This window comes from Helianthus annuus, chromosome 10 (assembly GCF_002127325.2).
Source record: "Helianthus annuus cultivar XRQ/B chromosome 10, HanXRQr2.0-SUNRISE, whole genome shotgun sequence".
NCBI classification, from domain to species: Eukaryota; Viridiplantae; Streptophyta; class Magnoliopsida; order Asterales; family Asteraceae; genus Helianthus; species Helianthus annuus.
In genome coordinates, this window is record NC_035442.2 from 113561696 (window position 1) to 113587211 (window position 25516).

Sequence of the window (25516 nt, forward strand, 5' to 3'; positions counted from 1 at the left end):
GTAGATAAAGTAAGAGAGAAAATGTTATTGAGAGAAAAAAAGTAGAGAGAGAATGTTGGTGAGAGAAAAAAGGTAGAGAGAGAATGTTGGTGAGAGAAAAAGGTAGAGAGAAAATGTTGGTGATTGAAAAGGTGGAGAGAGAATGTTGGTGAGAGAAAAAGGTAGAGAGAGAATGTTAGTGAGAGAAAAGGTGGAGAGAGAATGTTATTTAATATTATTTCTTATGTACTTTGTGTAATACGTATTGACCAAAATACCCCTCCAGCCACTTAAATGGTATTAAATTTAAATCAAATTACTATCTAATAATTTCAACCATTGGATCATGTTGATCAATGGTTATCATAAAGTTTACTAGGTTTTCTTACTACAAATAAGTTTTCTATAGATCCTTTCCCTATATATATATATATATATCTATATATATATATATATATATATATATATATGATGATGATAACATTGATGAGCCGAGTTCAAGCCGAGCTTTGGCTCGCTTAATCGTTGTTGAAACGAGCTCGAGCCGAGCTTCTAGCTCATTTGAGGTTGTTATCGAAATAACTCGAGCTTTGGGTTTTACTCGCGAGCCGAGCTCGAGCTCAGAGAAGTAGGCTCGAACCGAGCCGAGCTCTAGCTCGAGCTTCATAAAAACATAACGAGCCGAGCTCAAGCCTAGTCGGGCTCTAGCTACCTCTTGTAAAAGATTTTATGATAAGAATTAAAGTATATCGGGGCCTGCTATCATTCTTTTTATAGTGAATTAAAAAGCAACCTTAACTAAAACAGAGGAAAGACATCCACATCCTAGTGGAAGTTGACGACAAATAATGAGACGACTTTCATGTACACCACTTATCATCCTCACTCCCCAATCTTTGTCGACCAAATAGTTTGAGCTTGTAGTAGAAAGTACCATGATATCATCAACGACCAACAGCCATATCATCTGTTTGTGTACATGTCTGGTTTTTTGTTATTGCTACTCTTGTTCAGCTAAGGACAATATCACAACCGGTGAATTCATCAATGATGACGGTCTCAGTTATTTAGAATCTCCGGGGAAGAAGTTTCAAATGGGCTTCTTTTCACCTGGTGAAGTAAGACGATATGTGGGGATATGGTATACAATGGACCCAAAGACCGTTGTGTGGGTTGCTAATCGTGTGAAACCGCTGCTAGATTCCACCGGAGTTCTTACTGTTGCAGAAAATGGTAAATTTGTGGTGAAAGATAAAAATTCAGCTGATTACTTCTCAACACCCATAGGTAACATGGCCCAACTTAATTATCTTCTTAAATTTGATGTAAACTATAGCTTATTGATATATCACATCTAGATTAACTCCATTATATTTATAAGTCTGTCCTTGTATCATCAATTCCTTTAAGTCCATGTGTAGTGTTGAGGCCTTATAAGGGGGTTATGTGACAAGTGACAAAATGTGTAAGAAAGGGAGCTTAATTGAGTGTGTAGTGGGGTTATACCCCTTCAATTATACATATATATATATATATATATATATATATACACGTGTATATATATATATGTATGTGTATATATGTGTGAGAGAGAGAGAAACCAAAGTTGACGCTGTTATATATATCACGGCCACGGGCGTTATTGGGGGGGGGGGGGGGGTTGTTCCAGGGTGGCATGGGGCGTTATAGCCTAATATGGCGTTGTATAACCTCCCACTATGCATTGCCTGTCCCTAGTTTTTTAGATAATCTAATATACATGCTGATTTTATGAGTTAAGTTAGAACCTGTAAAACTTCCATAAATTGTAAGACCAGACTGTACTCTGAGCTCATAATGTTTTTTTTTTTTTTTTTTTTTTTGAACGGCTAATTTCTTTAATCCCCTGTCGTCTATGGGACTTGAACCCAAGACCTTCCCCTTCCCAACCTAGGTGTTTTAAAGGCTTTACCTTTGCTAATAGACCACTACCCCATTGGTAATTAATCTGAGCTCATAATGTACGATGGTTTTTGTGTTGTATTAAAAAGTTTATTTATTAATGCAATAATGTAGGTGGCCCAGATCATTAAATAATGCCATGTACTACTTTCCTCATCATTTCGTCTTCTCAGAAAGTATAACTTAATTTTTTATTTTTTTTAGAACAACCAAGAGAACAATATTATCACAAGAGCCAAAACCTCTAGCAAGTTGCTAGAGGAAAATTACAACAGGCCCACTTTTACATCTCAAACAAATTTGCATTAAAAGCTAACCAATATTCTAAAGATACATTCTTTATTTTGGCTCTGCAACTAATCTACAGTAGTGTGTGTAGTCTCTTTTATTTCCTCCGCCATCTTTGCATTTGGCATATTTGTTACCCTGAATACCTTGTTGTTTCTGCAGTTCCAGATTTTCCAAAGCCCCATCATAACCACACAAAGTATAGCTTTCCTTTGTTTCTTTTGACACCTTCTGCTCCTATACTTCTTTCAGCAGGTCTTCTACTGTCGAACAAGTCGACAAAGATGGGACTTTAAGCCAGCAGCCTAACATCCACCATAAGGACCCGCCATTAGACAACTGACCAATGCATGATCAACCGTCTCTTCTAGATATCCACATTGTGGGCATAAGGTACTAGATACCTGAACACCCCTTTTTGCTAGCTCGACGACCGTTGGGATTTTTCTATTCGAAGCCCTCCATACGGAGATGTTAATTTTTGGGGTTGCCCAGTTACACCAGCGTAATTTCTCTCCATTAACTACTTCGTTGTTTGCACTTCTTAACTCTTCCCTCACCCTTTTGACTGTAAATACCGTATCCTTCTCAGACTTCCAACCCCAACAGTCCCCTTGTGGCTTGATTTTGAACTGTTTTAGGCTATCCAAAACTTGTATTAAATTCACCCCAGCTTCCAAAGTTTGTGGTTTCGTTATCCATTCCTAATCCCAAACCAATGAATCTCCAAATCTTTTATAGTTATCTTCAACTTTTGCACCTTTATGTTTTGCCATATTGTAGAGATCCGGGTACCTTTTACATAATGGTTCATTACAGAGCCAACGATCCTCCCAAAATCTGGTTATGCTTCCACACCCAACATCGCTCAACAACTTGCCCTCAGCTTCAATATTAATTTTTGCAAACTCTTTCCATATTGACACTACATTTTTCCACACACCAGTGATTGATTTGTGATTTGTTAACTGGAACAAGTTCACATTTCCAGCCTTTACCATGAATAGCTAAAACTTCCCGGGCCCATAGTTGTTCCGGTTCACTTCGCAACCTCCACCACCACTATAATAAAAGTGCCAAGTTTGCATCTTTTAATCCGCCGACCCATTTAATTTTCTTCGTATTACCCGTGCCTCCCCATAAAAAGTTCCTCCGGATTCCTTCTAGCGTCTTGAAAACCTTAACCGGTACTTTATATAATCACATAAAATATGTGGGAAGACTGCCGAGCACTGCCTTCACCAAAGTTACTCTTCCAGCGAATGACACACTTAGCCTTCCATCTAGATAGTCTTGAGTTGAACCGGTAGATTACTGCTTTCCAATTCTCAATCCTATTTAGATTTGCACCCACCAACAATCCCATATAGGGAATGGAAACATTCCAGCCTTGCAACCGAGTGATTTGGCTGCCTCCTCCACTTCATGATTCAAAATGCCGATCCCGAATACCTTGCTCTTGGAAAGGCTCACTTTAAGACCTGAAAGAAGATGAAAACAATGAATAATACGATTAAGGTTTCGGATATTGTGCAGATTTCCTTCACCAACAAATACTACGTCATCAGCTTAGAATAAATGTGATACTACTAGTCCGTCACCGGGAAGCTTCACTCCTTGAAAAATTCCAGTCGCCAAAGCCTTATCCATCATATTATGTAGTGCTTCAATCGCGATTACGAAAAGGAAACGGGACAAAGGGTCCCCTTGCCTGAGACCACACTGTACCTGGAATTCTATGGTTGGAGAACCATTTATTAGCGGAACATATAATAACATAATATATCTAGAATATATTTGTATTATTGTTTTTTATCTTGTATATATCTCCATTAGTTTAGGAGATCTTGTTTCCATCTTTATCCTTTTGTAACTTGTATTTATATACCTTTTCATTATCAATAATAAACATCGAATCATTCAGAATTACATGGTATCAGAGCGCATCCGCTCTGTACCCTAGCCAGTCGACAACTTCCTACGGGTTTCGATCCCATCTCTTGGGTTTCGATCCATCTTGTTTGCCGGCCGTTTTCCTTCGATCCTGACCTGTCAAAATCTCAGCATGGGTGATAAAACTACTGATTCATCCACGAAATCGCAAGCACAGCCTCTTCACCCCGTCTACACGGTCACAGATATTCAGAAGAAGGTCCGAGTCTTTGATGGATCTAAGGTCACGTATTCTGCATGGGTGAAGCTATTTCAACTTCATGCACGCGGGTACGAGGTTTTGGATCACATCACTGAGAAGCCTCCTCCTAAAGAAGACCCCACGTATGACCAATGGATGAAGATTGATGCTATCGTTCTTCAGTGGATTTATGGTACCTTGTCTAAAGACTATCTCCTGCGTGTTCTTGAAGCCGAGTCAACTGCCCTAGAAGCTTGGGATCGTGTCAAAGCCATATTTCTCAACAACAAAGGCCCAAGATGTGCTGCCCTTCAACAAAAATTTATTAATCTCAAGCTCAGTGCCATGCCCTCTTTGGAAGCCTATTGTCAGACACTCCGGGATCTTGCAGCACAGTTAACTGACGTAGGTAATCCCATCAACGAACAGACTCTAGTTTTGCAACTTGTGCGTGGGTTACCTATGGAATTCGATACTATCGGTTCCATTATTAACCAATCTTTACCCACTTGGGAGGAAGCCTGCAACATGCTCCATTCAGAACTCGAACGACACGCTGCTCGTGAAGTTACCCAATTGACACCATCTGAGGCGTTGGCTGCTGTAACTTCTTCAATGCCGCCTCCACGCCGGGACAATAACGCTCGCCGCGATGGTCCAAATCGATCCTCGGGAAACAGAAGGAATGGTGCTGGTCGTGGCGACCCAACCCAACACTCATCTGGGCATGGGCAGAATCATTACCAGGCCCAACAGCAGCCCACTGCGGCTTCATCGCAGCCCAATCGCGGACAGAAAAGGGGCACTAATCAGCGTGGTAACTGGGCTCAGTCCCAGCAGCCAACTTACTCGGCCCAAACAGCTTACTCAGCCCAGAATCAGTACCCGATGCCTCCCTATTGGGCCAGCCCATACTGGGCACCACCTCCGCCATGCCAGTATCCCACCCAACCTGGGTGGGTTGCACCTTGGCAGCCGACACCTAGGCCCAATCACCAACAAGCCCAACCTTTTGCATAGGCTCACCTCACGGATGTTAATCCGCTTAAACCCAGTGAACTTGCTGAAGCACAAGAGTGGGTTATGGACACTGGCGCCTCAAACCATCTCACTTCGGACGCAGGTATGATTTCCTCTCCGTGTAAAAATTCTATTAAGCATGTTTTAGTTGGTAATGGTCATCGAGTACCAGTCGTTGGATCGGGTCACTCCACTCTTCCCTCTTCCTCGAAACCTATCCAACTTAAAGACATCTTACACACACCAAATATTATCAAAAACCTTATTTCTGTTCGAAAATTTACTCGTGATAATTGGGTGTCTGTTGATTTTAATCCGTTTGGTTTCTCCGTGAAGGATTATCCGAGTGGGGTGATTTTGAGTCGACATAATAGCTCCAGCAACCTATACCCGCTCACTGCTACCACAACAACACCTGATGCATCTGCTTTTGTTTCCACCACTGCTCCTGATTTTTGGCACAATCGTCTATGACATCCAGGACATCATGTTCTAGATTTTTTAAGTTCTAATAAATTTATTCCTTGTCATAAACTTAGTCGGTCGTCTTTTTGTAATTCGTGCCAAATTGCTAAGCATAAACGGTTACATTTTCATTTATCTACATGTTGCACTTTATGTCCATTTGATATTATTCATTGTGATTTGTGGACTTCACCGGTGTTAAGCGGAAATGGTTATAAGTATTATTTAGTTGTGATTGATGATTACACTCATTTTACGTGGTGTATCCCCTTAAATACAAATCCGAAACATACTCGAAACTAACTCAATTTCACAGTTTTATTTCGACTCAATTTCATCACAAAATTAAACCTTCCAATGTGACATGGGGGTGAATTTGATAACACCCAATTTAAAAATTTTGCATTAACACACGGGTTTTAATTTAGATTTTCTTGCCCTCATACATCTTAACAAAATGGGATGGCCGAACGCATGATTCGACGCCTCAATGAACTCATGCTATCTCTTCTCACTCATGCCTCCCTACCACCTCACTATTGGGTGGAAGCCCTACACACATCCGTTTATCTCCACAATATTCTTCCGTCCAAAACCATTGGTTTTCGAACACCGACCGCTGCTCTTTATCTTAAAAAACCGGACTACGAACACCTTCAGGTGTTCGGGTGCACATGTTACCCAAACCAATCGAACACACACGACCGCATAAACTTGCACCTCGGTCAACTCCATGTGTGTTTCTCAGGTATCCAGCGGATCACCACGGGTACCATTGTCTAGACTTATCCTCGGGTAAAGTTATTTTGTCTAGACATGTTACTTTTAATGAGATTGCTTTCCCATTCTCACAATCTTTTACGCCTACGCCGGCATCTTATACCTTTCTTGACTCTGACCCATCTCTTATAATTTTCACACAACCGACAACTCCATCTCCTGTACCCGCTTCCGCACCCCGGTACAGCTTCAGCAACTTCAACTCAATCATCGTCTGCTTCAGCCCACATACCAGCTGATTCAGCCCAAACCCAATCACCGTCTGCTTCAGCCCACATACCAGCCTCTACGGGCCACTCTACACTGGCCCATGGCCCTTCCGTAGCTATTCAACTAGCAGCAACTTCAACTGCTGCTCACCCAACGCAGACACCGTACACCTACACGTACTCCCGTCGAACACAACATTCTGTTCTACCTACTTCTGCTGTCCATCAGCAGCCTCCAACCCATCAATCTCAGCATCCCATGACTACACGATCGCATGATGGCACCTCTAAACCTAAGGTTCCGTATAACCTTTACACTCAATCCATCTCCCCATTACCCAAATCTCACCGTGATGCACAATCCGATCCAAACTGGTACAATGCCATGCTTTCTGAATACAATGCTTTACTAGATAATAGCACGTGGGATCTTGTGCCTCATCCACCTGATGCTCATATAATTAATTGCATGTGGCTTTTTCGGCACAAATTTCATGCTAACGGGACACTTGAATGGTACAAAGCCTGTTTGGTCGTTAATGGGAAATCACAACGGGTGGGCGTTGATTGTGATGAGACGTTTAGCCCTCTGGTTAAACCAACCACCATCCGCACAGTCCTTAGCTTAGCTCTGTCCAGGTCTTGGCCAATTCACCAGTTAGACGTTAAAAATGCGTTTTTACATGGGAGCTTAATGAAATTGTTTATATGTTTCAACCGCCTGGATTTGTTAATGCGAAAAATCCGAAGTATGTGTGTCGGTTGAAAAAGTCTTTGTATGGTCTTAAGCAGGCACCACGAGCATGGTATCATCATTTTTCCACGTATATTTTACGATGTGGATTTAAAACCTCCACTTCAGACAGGTCGTTGTTTGTTTATAAACATGGCACAGACATGGCGTATTTGTTATTATACGTTCATTGATGACATAGTTCTCACAGCTTCTAATGATAAACTTTTGCAATATTTTATTAGTGCTATGTCTCGAGAATTTTCTATGACTGACCTTGGCAAATTACATCATTTTTTGGGCGTTGAGGTCCAACATACACAAGCTGGTTTGTTTCTCACTAAGCGCTCTTATGTCAAGGACATACTAGCACGTGCCAAAATGGAAAATTGCAAGCCATGTCATACTCCTACTAACACTAACTCTAAGCTCAGCGCGTCTACAGGAAATTTATTACCAGATGGTACACTTTATCGCAGTCTGGCTGGAGCTCTACAATATCTCACCTTTACCAGACCAGATATTTCCTATGTTGTTCAGCAGGTTTGCCTTTTTATGCATGCACCTCGTGACCACATTTTAATTTCCTGAAACGCATTCTACGGTACTTAAAAGGAACTATTGATCATGGTTTACATTTGTCCTCCTCTAAGTCAGTTCAACTCACTGCTTACTTAGATGCTGACTGGGGGGTTGCCCGGATTCCCGACGCTCGACATCGGATTATTGTGTCTTTATTGGGGACAATTTGGTTTCTTGGTCATCTAAACATCAAGCTACTATTTCTAGATCGAGTGTCGAAGCTGAATATAGGGGCGTTGCAAATACAACTGCTGAGTTAACTTGGATACGCAACCTTCTATTAGAATTGCATGTTCCCGTCAGACAGGCATCTGTTATTTACTGTGATAATATCTCAGCCATGTACCTGTCTCAAAACCCGGTCCAACATCAGCGCACCAAGCATGTTGAAATTGATATTCATTTTGTTCGTGAGAAAGTTCGCATTGGTGTCGTTCGGGTTTTACATCTTCCGACAGAGTATCAGTATGCAGACATCTTCACTAAAGGCCTCCCTCGACATCTCTTCACTCGCTTCAAATCCAGTCTTTGCATTCGGCCGGCTACTGCTTCGACTACGGGGGTCTATTAGCGGAACATATAATAACATGATATATCTAGAATATATTTGTATTATTGTATTTTATCTTGTATATATCTCCATTAGTTTAGGAGATCTTTTTTCCATCTTTATCCTTTTGTAACTTGTATTTATATACCTTTTCATTATCAATAATAAACATCGAATCATTCAGAATTACACCATTCACTAGAACTGATGCCGAACCCGCATACAAAATCCCCATAATCCAACACCTCCATTTACTTGGGAATCCCATGTTCTTCATAACCGACACCAGAAACTTCCAATTAACGCTGTCATATGCTTTGTCGAAATCGACTTTAAAGAACATGGTCGACTTTTTAGACTTTTTTGCCCAAGCATATATCTCGTTTAATATCATAGGACCATCCACAATATTCCTTCCACACAAAAATGCAATTTGAGAGTCAATGATAATATTGTCAAATACCCCCACGAGTCTCTGTTGACCAGGACTTTTGATAATCTTTTGAACTGCACTAATAAGTGAAATTGGGAGAAATTCAGCCGGGCTTGTTGGGTCCATTACTTTTGGAATGAGGGATATGAACGACGCACGACTCCCCTTATACACCGCTCCATGAGTATGAAATTCATTCATCAGATAGACAAAGTCAGATTCTACTGTGCCCCAGTATTCGCGTATTAATGCAAAAGACATGCCATCAGGCCCCGGCGCCTTATCCCTTTGCAATCCCATACTGCATTTTTTCTCCAACGGTTCTTTAAACTTGTTGTGGAAAAAGTTTCTGAAGTGGTCCTTTACCAATCCAGGTTCGGTGACCCAATTGTTGGATTATTCGGGTTTGTATACGGGTCACGGGTCGGTGCGTTATCAGGTTCGTTTACGGGTCGGGTCAAGCTAACAATCAAGAACGTGGGAGCTGGAATAAAGGGATTAGTCACATTCTTTATTAGCTGCACATTAATGTGAAATAGTCAAGTTTGACCGAGAATTGTGGATATGGACGTTAGCTAGTTATTTACGTGTACCTAGTCTTTAGGATAGAATATTAGTAGTTTATTCCTTTTTGTTTTGCACGTGCACATCATTGTATGGCTATATATTGGACTTGTGTTTAATAAAATAGAGCAACCCCTTTCATTTTTACCGAAACAACAGTTTGCAAATCCTCTGCAGTTTTTCCTTCACATATACTACATACTTACGTGAGTTGTGAGTGTGTAGAGTTTGGGGCCTGTAACCAACACCAATTGCCATCTACCATGAGACCATTCACTCTATTCCTTGTAATGTGACTATTTACTATTTTATGGAATAACGTAGAGTTTTCATCGCCATACTCAATCCACTTGACCCTTGACTTTTGGTACAGGTCTTTTTCTTTTGCCGCCTCCCACTGAAGGATCTTACCTAACACTTCTATCCTTTGTTTTCTTTCATCTACATTCAACACCCTTGATTCTGCCATCAACTCCAGTTTTAGCACCACATTCTTGCTTCATCCACAACCTTTGTTTTTTCTTTATTTAGTCCAACCCTCCATTCCTTTATATTTTCCTTTAATATTTTTAACTTCTCAGCCACCAGTACTCCTCTTGTCCTTGCCGTTACTACCGAGCCACATGCCTTTTTCACCACTTCATCTAGACTATTTTCTTCCAGCCAACTATTAAAGAAACGAAAGGGAATTGGTCCATCTGTATCACTTACAACCATTAGCAGGATTGGTCGATGGTCAGACTAAAAGATAATATGGAAACCTCAACTATTGCTCGTACATGTCCTCCTGTAGTTATGTGATTGATTTAGTTGCTACACTTATGTATAGTCAAGAGTAGTAAATATTTTGTTATTGACTTTTCCTAATTTATTGCTCATGTAACCTGTATATAACTTGTTGTACTTTATCATTATCAATATAGAGAATTTCATTCTTATATGGTATCAGCCTAGTTGATCCATTCCACCCTTCCCTCTTCTTCTCCATGTCGACCCCTGCTCCTCCTCCTCCTCCTCCACCTCTTCTAAAACTTCTCTTCCCATGGCCACCATCCTGCATATGATCACAATCTAACACTCCTCCACTAATTATCTTATTTGGCACAACCAAATCACCCCTCTCCTGGCCAATCAGCGCCTTTTAGGTTATGTTGATGGCTCTATCTCTCAACCACCAAAAACCTATACCTCCGAATCCAAAGAACAGCCTAATCCGGCTTATGCCGAGTGGCTTCTTGGTGACCAACAAGCTGTCCTAATCCTAAATTCTTCTCTAATTGAAGAAGCTGTCGCCGAGATTTTAGGCCTTTCCACATCTCGTCAGATCTGGACTGCCCTTGAGGCAGCCTACAGCAAAGCTTCTTTGGAGCGAATGCATCTATTACGTGATAATCTCCGTCAATTAACCCGTGGTTCTTCTACTGTCGCCGAGTTTGGCCGGGAATTTAAAGTTGTTTGTGACCAGCTCTCGGCCATCGGTTATCCGGTCAGTGACACGGATAAGACCCACTGGTTTTTGTGTGGTCTCGGTCCTACGTTTGAGAGTTGGTCTACTGCTATCCGTACCAATCGGGATCCTCTCTCATTCCGAGATCTTCTTACCAAAGCTGAAAGCCAGGAGCAATTTCTAAATACTTTGCATCCGCCCACCCCTATTCCCGTCGCCTTTGCTGCCCAACATCAGCACTCTCGTTGTCGTGGCACTACCTCTAACCGATCCCGTCATGTTTTCGGTGCTTCTACTCGTCCAAACAACCACACCCCCGGGTCCTCCACCGGGTCGCGTAAACCACCTCACTGTCAACTATGCCGAACCAACAGCCATTATGCCAATAAGTGCCCCAAACTCTCGTCTTTTGTGGCAGCCGCTTCTGGCGATGAGGGTCTCGCTCGTGCCTTCCATGCTCAATGTCATGTATCTAGTGAAGGACCCGACTGGACTGCGGATACTGGTGCGGAGGAACACATGACCGACAACACTGGTAAACTCCATTCTTCTTCACCCTACACGGGTTCATCTTTTGTCTTTTTTGGTAATGAACAATCTCTCCCTATAACTCATAAAGGACATGTTTCTCTTGCTAAAAATGTGTCCCTGAATGATGTTCTAGTAGTCCCCTCTATCACTAAAAATTTACTTTCAATTAGCAAATTGACTAAGGATTATCCCATTGATGTTCTTTTCTCAGACACGTTTTTTGTTATTCAGGACCGGAAAACAAGCCAACCTCTCGCTCAAGGTCGGTGTGAGAACGGTCTTTACGTGCTTCGAGATAAATCCTTTGCTCTTATTGCTTCCGTTTCTTCCAATAAAGCCTCATTTGAATTGTGGCATAATCGTTTAGGGCATGTTGCCTATGACGTTATTTCTATTTTAAAGAAACATGGTTGTTTGTCTTTTACTTCTATTTTGCCAAAACCGAATGTTTACTCTCCTTGTCAACTTGCTAAAGCTCATAAATTACCATTTACTTTAAATGACAAACGTGCTTCTCATCCTCTTGATCTCGTTCATTGTGACCTTTGGGGACCGTCGCCCATCACTAGTAAAGACGGCTACAAGTATTATGTTGTGTTTGTGGATGATTATTCACGTTTTTCATGGTTATATCCACTTAAATTAAAAACAGAATTTTACACCACTTTGCAATCTTTTTTGCGCCTTGTTCAAACCCAATTCTCATGAAAAATAAAAGTCTTTCAAAGTGATGGCGGCTCGGAGTTTTTAAACCAATATGTACGCAAGATTTTTGATGAAAATGGCACGTTTCATCGCTTTTCTTGTCCTTACACGACACAACAAAACGGCCGAGCCGAACGAAAACATCGGCATATAGTCGAAACGGGTTTAGCTATGCTCTTTCACGCTCGTGTTCCCGCCTCTCATTGGGTTGATGCGTTTAGTACAGCCCTATATATCATAAATCGTTTACCTACCAAGGTTCTAAATGATAAGTCCCCCTTTGAGATACTCTTTTCCATTAAACCCGTTTACACCAATCTTCGAGTTTTTGGATGTTGGGTCTACCCGTACCTCCGTGACTATGCACCACATAAACTCGCACCTCGTAGTCTCCCCTGTATATTCATGGGCTATGCTCCGCAATACAAAGGCTACAAGTGTTTTGATCCTCAAACGTCTCGCATGTACGTCTCTCGACGTACTCACTTTGACGAATCCTTTTTTCCTTACACCAACAACTCCTCTCCTGCCAATTTAGCTACCCTTTTTATGTCCACTTTTCATGACTCTTCACCCATTCTTTCTACCAAACCATCACCCACATCACCTAGCTCATCAATCCCGAACGCCTCTTCACCTGTCTCACCTTGCTCTCTATGCAAGAATAACCCTCCTACTCACTCTCTACCGACTGCTGAACCGTCTAAATCTGACCCTCCTTCACCGCCCCCACCGTACCCTTCACTTGATACCCCACCATCGCCTTTCACCGCTTCTCCCTCACCAGTTGCAGCCTCGGCTGCTGCCGATACCGCAGCCAGTGCTGCCGCTGTTACCGCTGCCACTGCTGCCGCTGATACCGCAGCCTCTGCTGCTGCTGTTCAACTCGAAACAACAAGCTCCCACCCCATGGTGACACGTTCTAAGGTCGGTACTTTTAAACCAAATCCTAAACACACCGCCTATCTTGCTCAAGCATTGCACTCTAAGCTTCATACAACTCTCTTAACTTCCACTGACCCAAAAGGATTTAAAAATGCATCCAAGCATGCTCATTGGATGGAAGCCATGGATTCCGAGCATCAAGCTCTTCGTCGCAATAATACGTGGTCCCTTGTCCCACGTCCTCCATCCACCAATGTTGTTGGCTCCAAATGGGTCTACCATACTAAATACCATTCTGATGGATCGTTGGATCATCACAAGGCCCGACTCGTGGCTCAAGGCTTTACCCAAATTCCGGGTCTTGACTTCACACATACTTTCAGCCCCGTTGTAAAGGCCTCGACTATTCGCATCATCCTTTCCTTAACCGTCATTAACAGTTGGTCTCTCCACCAACTCGATGTGACCAACGCTTTCCTCAATGGGTCTCTCTCTGAGACCGTCTACATGGAGCAACCACCGGGCTTCATTGACCCAAAATTTCCGTCCTATGTTTGCAAACTTAATAAGGCTCTCTACGGTATCAAACAAGCCCCCCGGGCTTGGTTTCAATGTCTAAGCTCTTTTCTCTTATCTTTCGGCTTCTCCTGCAGCCGAGCGATCCATCTCTCTTTGTCTTTCGACAAGGAGAATCTCTCATGTACCTACTCGTCTATGTAGACGACTTAATTCTTACGGGAAACAAACCATCCCTTCTGTCTACATTCATAAGTCGCCTTTATAACGAGTTTGCCATCAAAGACCTTGGCTCCTTGAACTATTTCTTTGGTCTTGAGGTTGTCCAATCCGACTCCACTTTGTTTCTTACTCAATCTAAATATGCCAACGATATTCTCACACGAGCCGGTGTATGTCATGCTAAACCTTCTCCCACTCCTTTATCCACCTCGGACTCCTTTACTTCGAACGGTACACCATACTCTAATCCAACCTTTTACCGATCCATTGTCGGTGCACTTCAATACCTAACCATCACTCGACCCGACTTAGCATATGCCGTCAACCAAGCATGTCAACATCTACATGATCCAACCGAAAAGAACTTTCAATTGGTTAAACGCATTCTCAGGTATGTTAAGGGTACTATATCTCATGGTCTCGTGTTTAGTCGTCCTAAGGCTTCATCTATTTTGGGGTATTCGGACGCGGACTGGGCAAGATGTATTGAGACTCAGAGGTCCACGTATGGTTATTCCATCTTTCTAGGTGGAAATTTGGTGTCTTGGAGCGCAAAGAAACAACCAACTGTGGCCCGATCTAGCTGTGAGTCGGAGTATTGGGCCATGGCAAATGCCGCAGCTGAGATCGTCTGGATTGCTCATCTTTTGAAGGAACTTTATGCACTACCTCCCTCATGTCCGACTCTTTTGTGTGACAACCGAAGTGCCTTATTCATGAGCCAAAATCCGGTTTCTCACAAACGAGCAAAACACATATATTTGGATTATCACTTTGTTCGTGAATTGGTCATGTCAGGCAGATTACATACTCAATTTGTTCCTACCAAGCTGCAACTTGCGGACATCTTTACTAAAAGCTTACCACGACCTCAGTTTGAGCACTTTCGGGAATTGCTTCGAGTTTGTCCGCCGACGTTTCGCTTGCGGGGGGATAAAAGATAATATGGAAACCTCAACTATTGCTCGTACATATCCTCCTGTAGTTATGTGATTGATTTACTTGCTACACTTATGTATAGTCAAGAGTAGTAAATATTTTGTTATTGACTTTTCCTAATTTATTGCTCATGTAACCTGTATATAACTTGATGTACTTTATCATTATCAATATAGAGAATTTCATTCTTATACAGACCTCTCTCTAGGAAGCGCCGTCACTCTTGCTTCTGGCCACCTGTCAATGAACTTATCACACACTAGTATACGATCCAACTTACTCGTTTTGGTTCCATCATCCGATATACAAGTATGTCTGGCTCCTCCCATATTGAACTCTGACAATCCCGCAAGTCTGATGAAATTGTTAAATGCCAATGCATTACCACAATCAAACTTTGAGTGTGTTCTATCTACCTGTTGTTGTACCTCAATGAAGTCTCCAAGGAAGATAAAGACTCCTTCGTGAGAATTTCTCAGCTCCAATAATCTATCCCACAGCAGTCTTCTATGCGTCAGCAGTCTTCTATGCGTCTGATTATTAGGTGCATACACATTCACAGAGAAAAACTCACCCGTTTCCCCAATTATATTTCCTCCCACCATGATATAGTTCTGGTATATAACTACAATTTTCTTTTTGAATATACTGTGAGCAACAAATTAGATTTTAATAATCAACCCACACCGACTATGTGAACAATAATCTAAACATTCGTGACCAATGTTAATATGTAAACTTAATTATAGTCATATGTTATGTATTGTTAAGATAATTAACTTAGGATTATATGTATGTGTGACAATATTAGCGAAGAGTTATGTAGGTTGGTTAGACACCGTTTAAATGACGGTTGTTCCCGCTCAAATTAACCACCACATAACCGTCATCTATGATGTATATAAGATACTTGCCGGCAATCTTTGCCAGGCACCAAGACATTTCTGAATTCCATTCAATTTGTCCATTTTGTTATCTCTTGTTTCCTGCACACACTTGTTACCGTGAATCATGAACATGAAACCAAATACCACACTTGATTCTGCTCCAAATCCAATCGAGTCCTCAACAACCAAGCTAGGGCGATCACACTCCAACAAAAAACAACCCAGTCTCAATCAGTAAATTGTTTTAAAACAACATAAATGGAATTTTAAAGTAGGGCTGTTACTCTCGGTAGTCACTGGCAACAAGGTGGAAGTAAGAAATGCCATTTGACATATTGCCGGTATGGTGTACCATTGGCCAATAAGTGGAGAGTTAGATTTATTAAAATCCAATTTGCCATATAGTATAAAGTAAAACAGAAAAAAAGGATAATATCTTTTCTTCAAGTTCTTTTCTCTTGATTATATTACACGTTAGATTACGCAAAAGCTAGCATCAATCCTCAAGAACAAATAACAGTTCACGATATGATACTAAGTTTATGATATTCCGCCATCACTTTTGATGGAAAACTTAACTGAAGACTTTCCACATTTTGGTACTGCTGCAGAAGGAGCTCCTGTAACAGTTCTAAAGTTATTGGATACTGGAAATGCAGTATTAATGAATGTTGCATCAGGAAGTACATTGTGGCAAAGCTTTGAACATCCAACTGATACGTTTCTTCCTGGGATGAAAATGGACACAAACTTAAAGTTGACATCATGGAAAAGTGTAACCGACCCAGCACCTGGAAGCTTCGAGTTTCAACCAGAATCAGATGAAACCCGGTATTCTATTTTGAACGGGTCAGCAACGTTTCTTTGGAAAAGTAGGAAGATGTCAACGAGTAACTTTGACGACAACCAAAGTTCCTCCAACGTATTCAAATTGCTTTCAAAGGCCACCATACAAAGAGTAAAAAACAATAATCAGTTCCGAAATGGTACAATATCTTACGAAACTGTTCCCTCATATGACCTTAATTCAAGGTTGGTAATGAATTATACAGGGAAGGTACAATATTTTAGTTGGTCAGATGTAAAACGCCAATGGGTTTCGGAGTGGGAGGAACCAAAAGATGATTGTAGCGTTTATAGGGTGTGCGGGCAATTTGGGATGTGTAAGGAAAATGACTCATCATTGTGTAGTTGCCTGCCTGGGTTTGAACCTATTTCACCTGATGATCATTCGAAAGGATGCAGGAGAACTTCTAATATATGTGACAAAAGTATTAAAGAAACATTCATAAACAGAACTATGATTAGCATGGATGATACAACTGTTCCCTTCTTTGAATCAGATAATGAATCAGCATGCATAAAAGAGTGCCTCAAAAACTGCTATTGCCTGGCTTATTCTTATGGTTCTCTTATAAACGAGGGAGGGACACGGAACCGGAATCATGTGAATACACGCGGTTGCTGGTTCTGGGATACAGAACCATATAATCTTAACGGGGAGGGTACACATAATATTTCCTTCCGTATTTCTGAATCTTCAAATGGTACGTTTTTCAGACTTCAACTTGTTGCACTGATTACATGATGCATGTACTCCTTCTGTAAGTTCTAAGTAGAGGTAAGTAGCTGAGTAAGCACATAAACAACTTTGAAAAAATCAGAAGGAGTGCAAATAGCCATTGAGGCTAACCAAATGTGCCATAATCATTCCATCAACAGAACACAGAAGTTAATGACATGAATGTTGGTATTGACTTTGCAGTGTTGGTTGAATAGTTCTAATTGCAAATTCCAAGACCATTTGGTACCTGGAAAAAAAAGTATGGGCATGTAAAGAACAAAATAAAAACATACTCCCGTTCGGCGGCTGCCAAAAAAACTTATGAAAGAGCTTATTTCACTCCTATATAATTAAGTAAGCAGACTGAATAAGAAAACCCAAACATCTTATAAAAAGACTCATTGATGTATGGCACAATACGCAATTTTAATGTGCAATCCCAGACACTAGTGAAGTTTCCTCACTAGCCTACAATTCTTTAGTATCAAAACACTTTCAAACTCTAACTTCGATATACATGGATTGTTTATTATAGTGTTACATCTATGTTCTGCATTAACTCAACTTTCCTCATTTTTGTACCTAAAAGTTAGCATCAATACACCATCAGAGAAACCTAAGACTGAAAGAAAATCATCATCCTCGAAACTAGTCCTTGCAATTTCTATTGCAAGTTCAGCTCTGGTTCTTTCACTATTTTGCGGCATTGGCTATATTACTTATAAACGATTGGTGAATGGAAGAAGTAAGTCTTCATTAATACTTCAGTTATAAACATTCCCATTCATTTGACTTTTTCCATTCAAAGTTCTCTCTATAAACTCTCATTTCAAACTTACAAAGTGAACCCAAATCTTGCCCATTGCAATTTTTCGTGCAGACAATAACCAAAATAAAAAAGAGTCACAGTCTCATAGTATCAATGAATTACTTCATCTTGATCACTCTAAAGAAGATGACAGAGAAGGCCTCGATGTGCCGTACTTTGAGCTGGAAAGCATAATAGATGCTACCAACGACTTCGCAGAGGAGAATCGGCTTGGCCAAGGTGGTTTTGGGCCTGTCTACAAGGTAACAAATAAGTTTTTTTAGGTTATCTTTTTTCTACCAGAGGTAGTAGCTAAAGTACTATCAATATGTGATCAGGGTAAGCTTCCTGGAGGTGACGAAATTGCAGTGAAGAGGTTGTCGAGCCTCTCTGGACAAGGCTTACAAGAGTTCAAAAATGAGGTTACACTGATTGCTAAACTTCAACACAGAAATCTTGTTAGACTATTGGGATATTGCATCAGGGGAGAAGAAAAAATGCTACTTTATGAGTACTTGCCAAATAGAAGTTTAGATCTATTTATTTTTGGTTAGTATATCTGGAATCCATATGCTTATATTTATAGAAATAGAGTGCACAGTTGCACACTGTACAAAATTTAAATGTTAATCATCTTTTGCAAGATCAAACACTTTGCGCATCACTAAACTGGGAAATGAGATTCGATATCATTATGGGAATTGCTAGAGGACTTAATTATCTTCATCATGATTCTCGGTTGAGGATTATTCATAGGGATTTGAAGACAAGCAACATTTTGCTAGACGAGGATATGAATCCAAAAATATCGGATTTTGGTTTGGCCAAGATAGTTAAAGGAAAAGATATCGAAGATATCACCAACAGAGTTGTCGGAACCTTGTAAGTTAGTACTCCCTTTTCTTGAACAAGAGACAAAGTTATCTACGGAAACAATCACTTGTTTTCTAACAATATTTTGTGTGTTTCTGATCAGTGGTTACATGTCTCCTGAGTACGCACTTGATGGTGTGTTCTCTATTAAATCTGATGTTTTTAGCTTCGGAGTGGTATTGCTTGAAATATTAAGTGGGAAAAGAAACACTGGATTCTATCAAGCCCAAAAGCGTATAAGTCTTTTGTGGCATGTAAGTTCTCTGAGAACTAATTTACAGTTCTTGCTACATCGTTTATTTTTTGTTATATGTTTACAAATATATATCTCAGGCCTGGAGCTTATGGATGGAAGACAGACCATTTGAGTTGCTGGATCAAACACTGATGAAATCATGCAATTCAAGTGAGGTATTGAAGTGTATATGTGTCGGACTCATGTGTGTGCAAGGAAACCCTGACGATCGCCCTACCATGACAAATGTGGTTATGATGCTCGGAAGTGATATGGCCACCCTCCCAACTCCAAAAGAACCGGTGGTCATTCCAAGTAGAGACCATGCTACTTCCTCTTCTTCTAGTTTGTCTAAACCGGATACGCAAACTACAAACATGTTGACGAATACAGCGGTAGCCGGACGCTAACCAAGCATTTATTTCGAATATAGTTTCTTGGATACTTCCCTTTACAAAATAAGTTTTTTGATTATATTTAGTTGATAAGTATGTATATGTTGTATTTGTAAGATGACATCTGATGTGCGTGAAGTGTGTTATATTTTTTATGTATATTTTAAGCTCTTTTTACACTTTTAGCCAAGTTTTAAATTTATAAAACACGATATTTACTAACACTAAACACACATATGGGCAAGTGCACCCATCGTGGACGTAGTATAGTGTTGGTAAGATACCGAGGTCGTCCAAGGACACAAGAGCTTTTAGTACCGGTTTATCCTCAACGTCTAACCAAATCAAAATGTTAGAAAAGATTTTTAAACTAAGAAAATGAAAACTAACTAAATGCTGAAAAATAAAATAAAAATAAAAACAGATAGACAAGATAAATCACTTGGATCCGACTCGTGTATTAGTATAACCTTTGATTATTTTCGCACTTTTGCACTTGTTTAAGAGATTATCTTAGTTATTGTAGTAGGCCCCTCTTTTGAAGGCGACGTTACCCTCAACCCAGTAGTTTGAGTCAGCAAGGATACAATCCTAAAGGGTTGGATTATTGGAAGATAATGAATTAAGTTATTAATGCAAATTATGGTAGGCCCCGCTTTTGGCGGTGACGTTACCCTCGACTAAGTAGTCTGAGTCAGCAGGGATACAGTCCTAAATAGCCGGGTTATAGTATTAATAGTAGTTAACTTATGAGAGGGTCAAAGAGTTTGGATCCCCGCCATCCGATACCTATGGGCATTGAAGGAGATCCTACTAAATTTGACCCAGATCCCTTGCAGGACCTCTAAATGCTGAACAAGGGCAAGACCCTTACCAAACCGTTCCCTTAACCCCCGACCAGGTAGCCAACAAACCTCCATATAGACCGTGGAGATATGAATGGTGAAAATCTTTTATTTTATATAGACAGTAAAATAATGCCAAGACACCACGGACAAACGATAAGGAAAGATCACCTTCAACATAAGCAACTAGTTATTAAAGTCATTAATACAAAACCAAATAAAAAGTGCAAAAGATTAAGAATAAAAAGTATTATACTAAACACTTGTCTTCACCAAGTGATGTAAGAGACTTAGGCAAACATGGCCTTGATTGTCAAGAACTCTTACGATCAATCTTGGATCCCGAGACGACTCACACACTCTATGATGGACAATGGATGATGGTGGTGGATGATGGTGTTGTGATGGTGGTGGGTGGTGGATGAAGTGTGAGAGAGGTGGTGTGCCAAGGGATGAGTTGCAATGAAACCAAGCACTCCTATTTATAGGCTGAACAGAAGGCTGGGCACGGCCCCGTGTCCGCTGGACACGGCCCCGTGCCTGTCTGGCACTCTCTCTCTTCATTAATTGTAATTCGCAATTACAATTAATGCGCCTGCTGTACTTTCGCCACGCCCCCGTGTTCACTGGACACGGCCCCGTGGTGGGCAATAAAAGCTTCTATAGGTTTGTCTTTTCTGCTGCTTCTTGGGCACGGCCCCGTGCTGGCTGAGCACGGGGCGTGTTCAGTCTTCTGTCTTCTCTATTTTGCTTGGGAGGATGCTGTTGAGGGGTCGGGCAATCCACTTATGTTCCTTTTCTTGTATTTATGTTAGATTTAGCTGTCTTTTTGCTTTTTTGTGAATTTGAGCTAATTTAATTCTGAAAATACAAAAGGAAGACAAAAACACTCTTTTTCCAACATTAGTACTTAAAAAGGGTTAGTTTTATGCCTCATTTGATGTAATTTATATGTTGCATTTTACACACATCAACATCCTACAAATACATTTTGTAAACCTCAACGGATAAATTTATTATATTTGGGGGACATGTCACCTAAAACTACAATAAATAAAAGAAAATAAACCTTGTTTTCTTTTGATATTGGTGGATCAATGTTGGAACCACTTGTCTATGTCTTTGCCTTATAAAAGTAGTTGTTTGCTTATATTTAGTTCATAAGGGCATTCACATTGCGAGCGTCTGGACCCGTCCGAAAATATTGGACCTCGAAAGCCGACGAGGTTAGCGGTGGAGGTGATGATGTGTATGCATCCGGTTTGTTAACCCCCCCCCCCCTTGCATTTTAAATCCTTTAAAAATAAAAATATAAAACTTAAAATGATGTGATTTTAAAAAAATTAAGAAAACTAAATTTGAAAAAAAATTAAAAAAAAAACATTACATAAATTCTAATTAAAACATTACATAAAACACTAATAACCAAGGGGGGGTGTAACACCCCGTGTTTCGGAAGTCAAAGTCAAAGTCAAGATTTAAATCAAAGGAAGAAAAGATTGCTAATTGCAATCTGTCTCTTCTTGCTCAATTCCTGTTTTGACTTCTTTGACTTATAGATTAGTATATTTTATTTTTCGCTTAGTTGTATTATGTGGAGTAATTGTTAAGAATCGCAGTAATCGATGTATACTTATCGCTATGAATTGCCTTACGACTGTGAATTATAGAAAGTAACAATGCGATAAAGTCAACTAAACGCTAATCGAACTAATCTAATCAACATCGTGCTCGTAACTCGAAATACGCATTTTGGTGATTATTTTACGTGTGTGTGTGCCTTATGTGTTACTTGTGCATGTTTATTTATGTTATGTGTGGTAATCAATCGAAACGCAATCGCAATCGAATCGCAAACGCTAAACGAATACGAAATAAGTATGCTTGTATGTTGATATAGAATGATAATTGGTGGAGAAAAGATAGCGCAAGATATGAGTAGTTGGGACTAAAAGTAATTTGACTAGGAAACTCTATCGCATCACAACGCTCGCAATCGAAATCGAAACGGCAAAACTCGTCATATAGAACGCTCAAACCAAGCGACCGATCGATCAGGCAACCAGCCGTCCGCCCGGACTGCCGTCTGATAGGACAGGTTGTCCGATCGAGCTGCCTGGCCGATCGACCAGCCCTTTCCTCTTTGGGTAACCCTATAAATACCCCATGTCACTTTCATTCTTTCTACTTTTGGCAAGTGACGTCCGACCAGCGCTTTCTCCTCACTTTTCTTCAGATTTCTCTCGATTCCGGTAAGATCTCGTCCTAAATCTTGTACTTCCTTGATCTACACGCACTCCTACACCTTTCTATCTTTTGAATCTTAACTTTTAACCGTGAAATCACCAAGATTCAAGGTGTTCTAGGATGACGTCATCATGTGTTCTTAAAGAACTTCATGTTTTGGCCTCAATACACCAAGAACAACTTAGATCTAACCGATTTCCACATAAACTAACAAAGATCTTTCAAAGATCTAAACATATTCACAATAAAAAGGATTGAAAGATGGTTTTTCCAACTTTCTTTCAACTCTTTTACACTCAATGCTTTCAAAACCAAATAGAAACGAAGCTTGTGCCAACCTACTACCCAATCTTGTGGTTGTATGGCCCAAGATCTGGATTCTATCCACGAGGTTCACCGATTTCGGGTTAAACGTGAAACGTCGTCCCGAACAGTTCACCAATCGGATTTGGGTGATTCCTGTCCGATCAGGAGAACCAAGTATTGACAAAGTTTCTATTGCTTAACTCGTTATCAAAATGCCTCGAAAAAACGAAAAACAATCAAAGCAACCAAGGGTAAGACGGACGGAGTGCCGTCCGATCGGACTGCGGTCCGATCGAACAGCCAATCCGATCGACTGGCCAAACCGAACGACTTGCACCTTGGGTCCCACACTTAAACTATTCACCAACTTTTGAAGTCTGATCGTTGAACGAGTTATTGTCCGATCGAACTACCATCCGATCGGATCGAACTACCATCCGATCGGGTTAACCGCTCGAACGTGTGACCATTAGACTTCAACACTTAAACAATTTTCAACATGTTCAATGCACTAGGAATGCCACCCGATCGAACTGCTGTCCGATCGAGTGACAACCTGCTGTGAACTTGTTCTTACTGAAGTGCCCAACCAAACGGGTTGCCGGCCGATCGAACGACCGTCTGATCGACCTGAAAGGTAGAGATACTTCTATGTTTTCAAAATACTACAACAAAAACTTCGAAAGTCAAGCCATCATACACAAACACATCCTTCCCCAAAGGAAGAAACAATCCACTCGAACGGCCATCCGATCGGACAGCCATTCGAACGGACTATCACTCGCATGATCAGCTGTCCGATCGGACTACCCTCCGATCGACCAGCTGTTCGACTCCCCAACACTTGTTTCGTTTTACGCGTCACTTACCATTATGCTATCAAACTGTTCAGGCTAACCTTACTCTCTAGCGCTCCCTTTAATCCATCAACCGCTGTGAGTATACTCGATCCCTTTTGCTTACGCACTTTTGGGTGTTACATACGTTACTTATACGAAATCACATCGAACACACTACGCAATACTTTTAACGCTAACCGTTACCGCATGTTATACGTGACTTAATGAATGCTTGTTTGTTATGTTTACACATGGAATGTTGTCTACCTGCCTTAGCAACGATAGTACTATAGTTTGGACTCAGCACCCGTTCACTCGGGGGTTGTTAAGGACAATTATTTGCATTGATTACAGTGGTGATCATGTATTACGAACTGCCTTAGGCAGTCAACCCGCAGTCATTGGTATCGATAGGTTCATGTCGATAACTAACATGCTTCATTTTACTCAGTGTACGTGCTGGTTATGCGTAAACTATTTTAGAACTCTATATGCTATTATCAAACTTGTATGCTCGCCTTTACACTATGTGTATTGACTTTTATTTTAACATATGTGACAGGTGCTTAAGGTGTCTATTTGCTTGGAAATCAAGGCTAGGAAAGAGTCTTAGAGACCAATAAATAGTTGTATGTACTAATGAAACCTGGGTTGTCGGAACAGAAAAATTTGCCTATATTTGTACTGTAATAATTATATTATCTTATATGACATTGTATGGGATGTGTTACTTAAAATATTTGGTAAAAATAATTGTTATGGAAACTTCTGGACAATCTGTTTCGCTCAGTGTCGCGCCCCGATGTTTCCGCCATCGGTTGGGGTGTGACAGATTGGTATCAGAGCCATAACCATAGGGAATTACGCAAGACTCGACCTAGTCCGTGTCGATGTCTTAGAGACCTAGTCTATAGTTTGGATCCAGTCGACCGACTCGTGTATGTCCAGTAGGGATTATGCATGAGCTTACTTACTATTTCTCGTCATTCTCGCCTACGCTACACTATCACTGCACTCGAATTTTCCATTATGAATGAGCGATTAAATCGAGATTAGGTGTGAAAACCGCAAACTCTCGATTAAATTGCTGGTTTGATCTGTATTTATCTATAAAACGCAAGAATTCGCGTTGAACCAGGAGTGAAATCCATACTTTAGCGCGGATTTTCGCCGCTATTTTGTTAAAATAGGAAAGAAGTTGTTAAGCTAGGGGTGAAACCCTAACCTTGCCGACTTGTTCCGACCTTTACTTGGTTTTTCCAAAACTCCTACCAAAGTCTCGACGGACTCCAACGACCTGAAGTCACTGAATGACTAAAAGGACGCATGCCAAACGCCTAAGAATCGAGGCAGAAGCACGGTCCTGAAAGTCAAAATGTGTACAACAAGTCTTTGAGAATAGTCGAACCACTTTGGATAGTTAATGTCTAATAGCCGCAGACAATCTATTCCTCGATTTTTATGTTTTTCGATTCTGAGCCCGCAACTGCTGACTCTGATGATTCGTTGATTTTATGTGTTTGTATGTGCATTTACCTATTTATGTGTTTAAATTTTGGAAAATTATTCGATTTTTGCTTTCACTTCGATTGAC

General features: G+C 40.7%; 2 protein-coding genes across 2 annotated transcripts; both read left to right on the top strand.

Annotated features, from left to right (window-relative positions):
* The first annotated feature begins 752 nt into the window (after positions 1 to 752).
* Positions 753 to 19864, top strand: LOC110884738 (G-type lectin S-receptor-like serine/threonine-protein kinase At4g03230). The gene is made up of 8 exons (XM_022132451.2): positions 753 to 1266; positions 16422 to 17357; positions 17964 to 18119; positions 18255 to 18445; positions 18521 to 18731; positions 18827 to 19064; positions 19159 to 19309; positions 19389 to 19864. Exons 1-8 carry the CDS (start codon positions 915 to 917, stop codon positions 19698 to 19700), a joined length of 2547 nt encoding a protein of 848 aa, XP_021988143.1. The 5' UTR covers positions 753 to 914; the 3' UTR covers positions 19701 to 19864.
* On the top strand, positions 1666 to 5984 carry LOC118482863. Its single transcript, XM_035978498.1, has 2 exons — positions 1666 to 5465; positions 5699 to 5984. The coding sequence occupies exon 1, from the start codon at positions 4274 to 4276 to the stop codon at positions 5360 to 5362; it is 1089 nt and encodes a 362-aa protein (XP_035834391.1). The 5' UTR covers positions 1666 to 4273; the 3' UTR covers positions 5363 to 5465; positions 5699 to 5984.
* Positions 19865 to 25516: the final 5652 nt, after the last annotated feature.

Coding starts and splice junctions, on each gene's coding strand:
- LOC110884738 (XM_022132451.2), top strand. CDS start 915: ATGATATCATCAACGACCAACAGCCATATCATCTGTTTGTGTACATGT. Junction 17,358..17,963: donor TATTTCTGAATCTTCAAATG/GTACGTTTTTCA, acceptor TGTACCTAAAAG/TTAGCATCAATACACCATCA. Junction 18,120..18,254: donor ACGATTGGTGAATGGAAGAA/GTAAGTCTTCAT, acceptor TTTTTCGTGCAG/ACAATAACCAAAATAAAAAA.
- LOC118482863 (XM_035978498.1), top strand. CDS start 4,274: ATGGGTGATAAAACTACTGATTCATCCACGAAATCGCAAGCACAGCCT.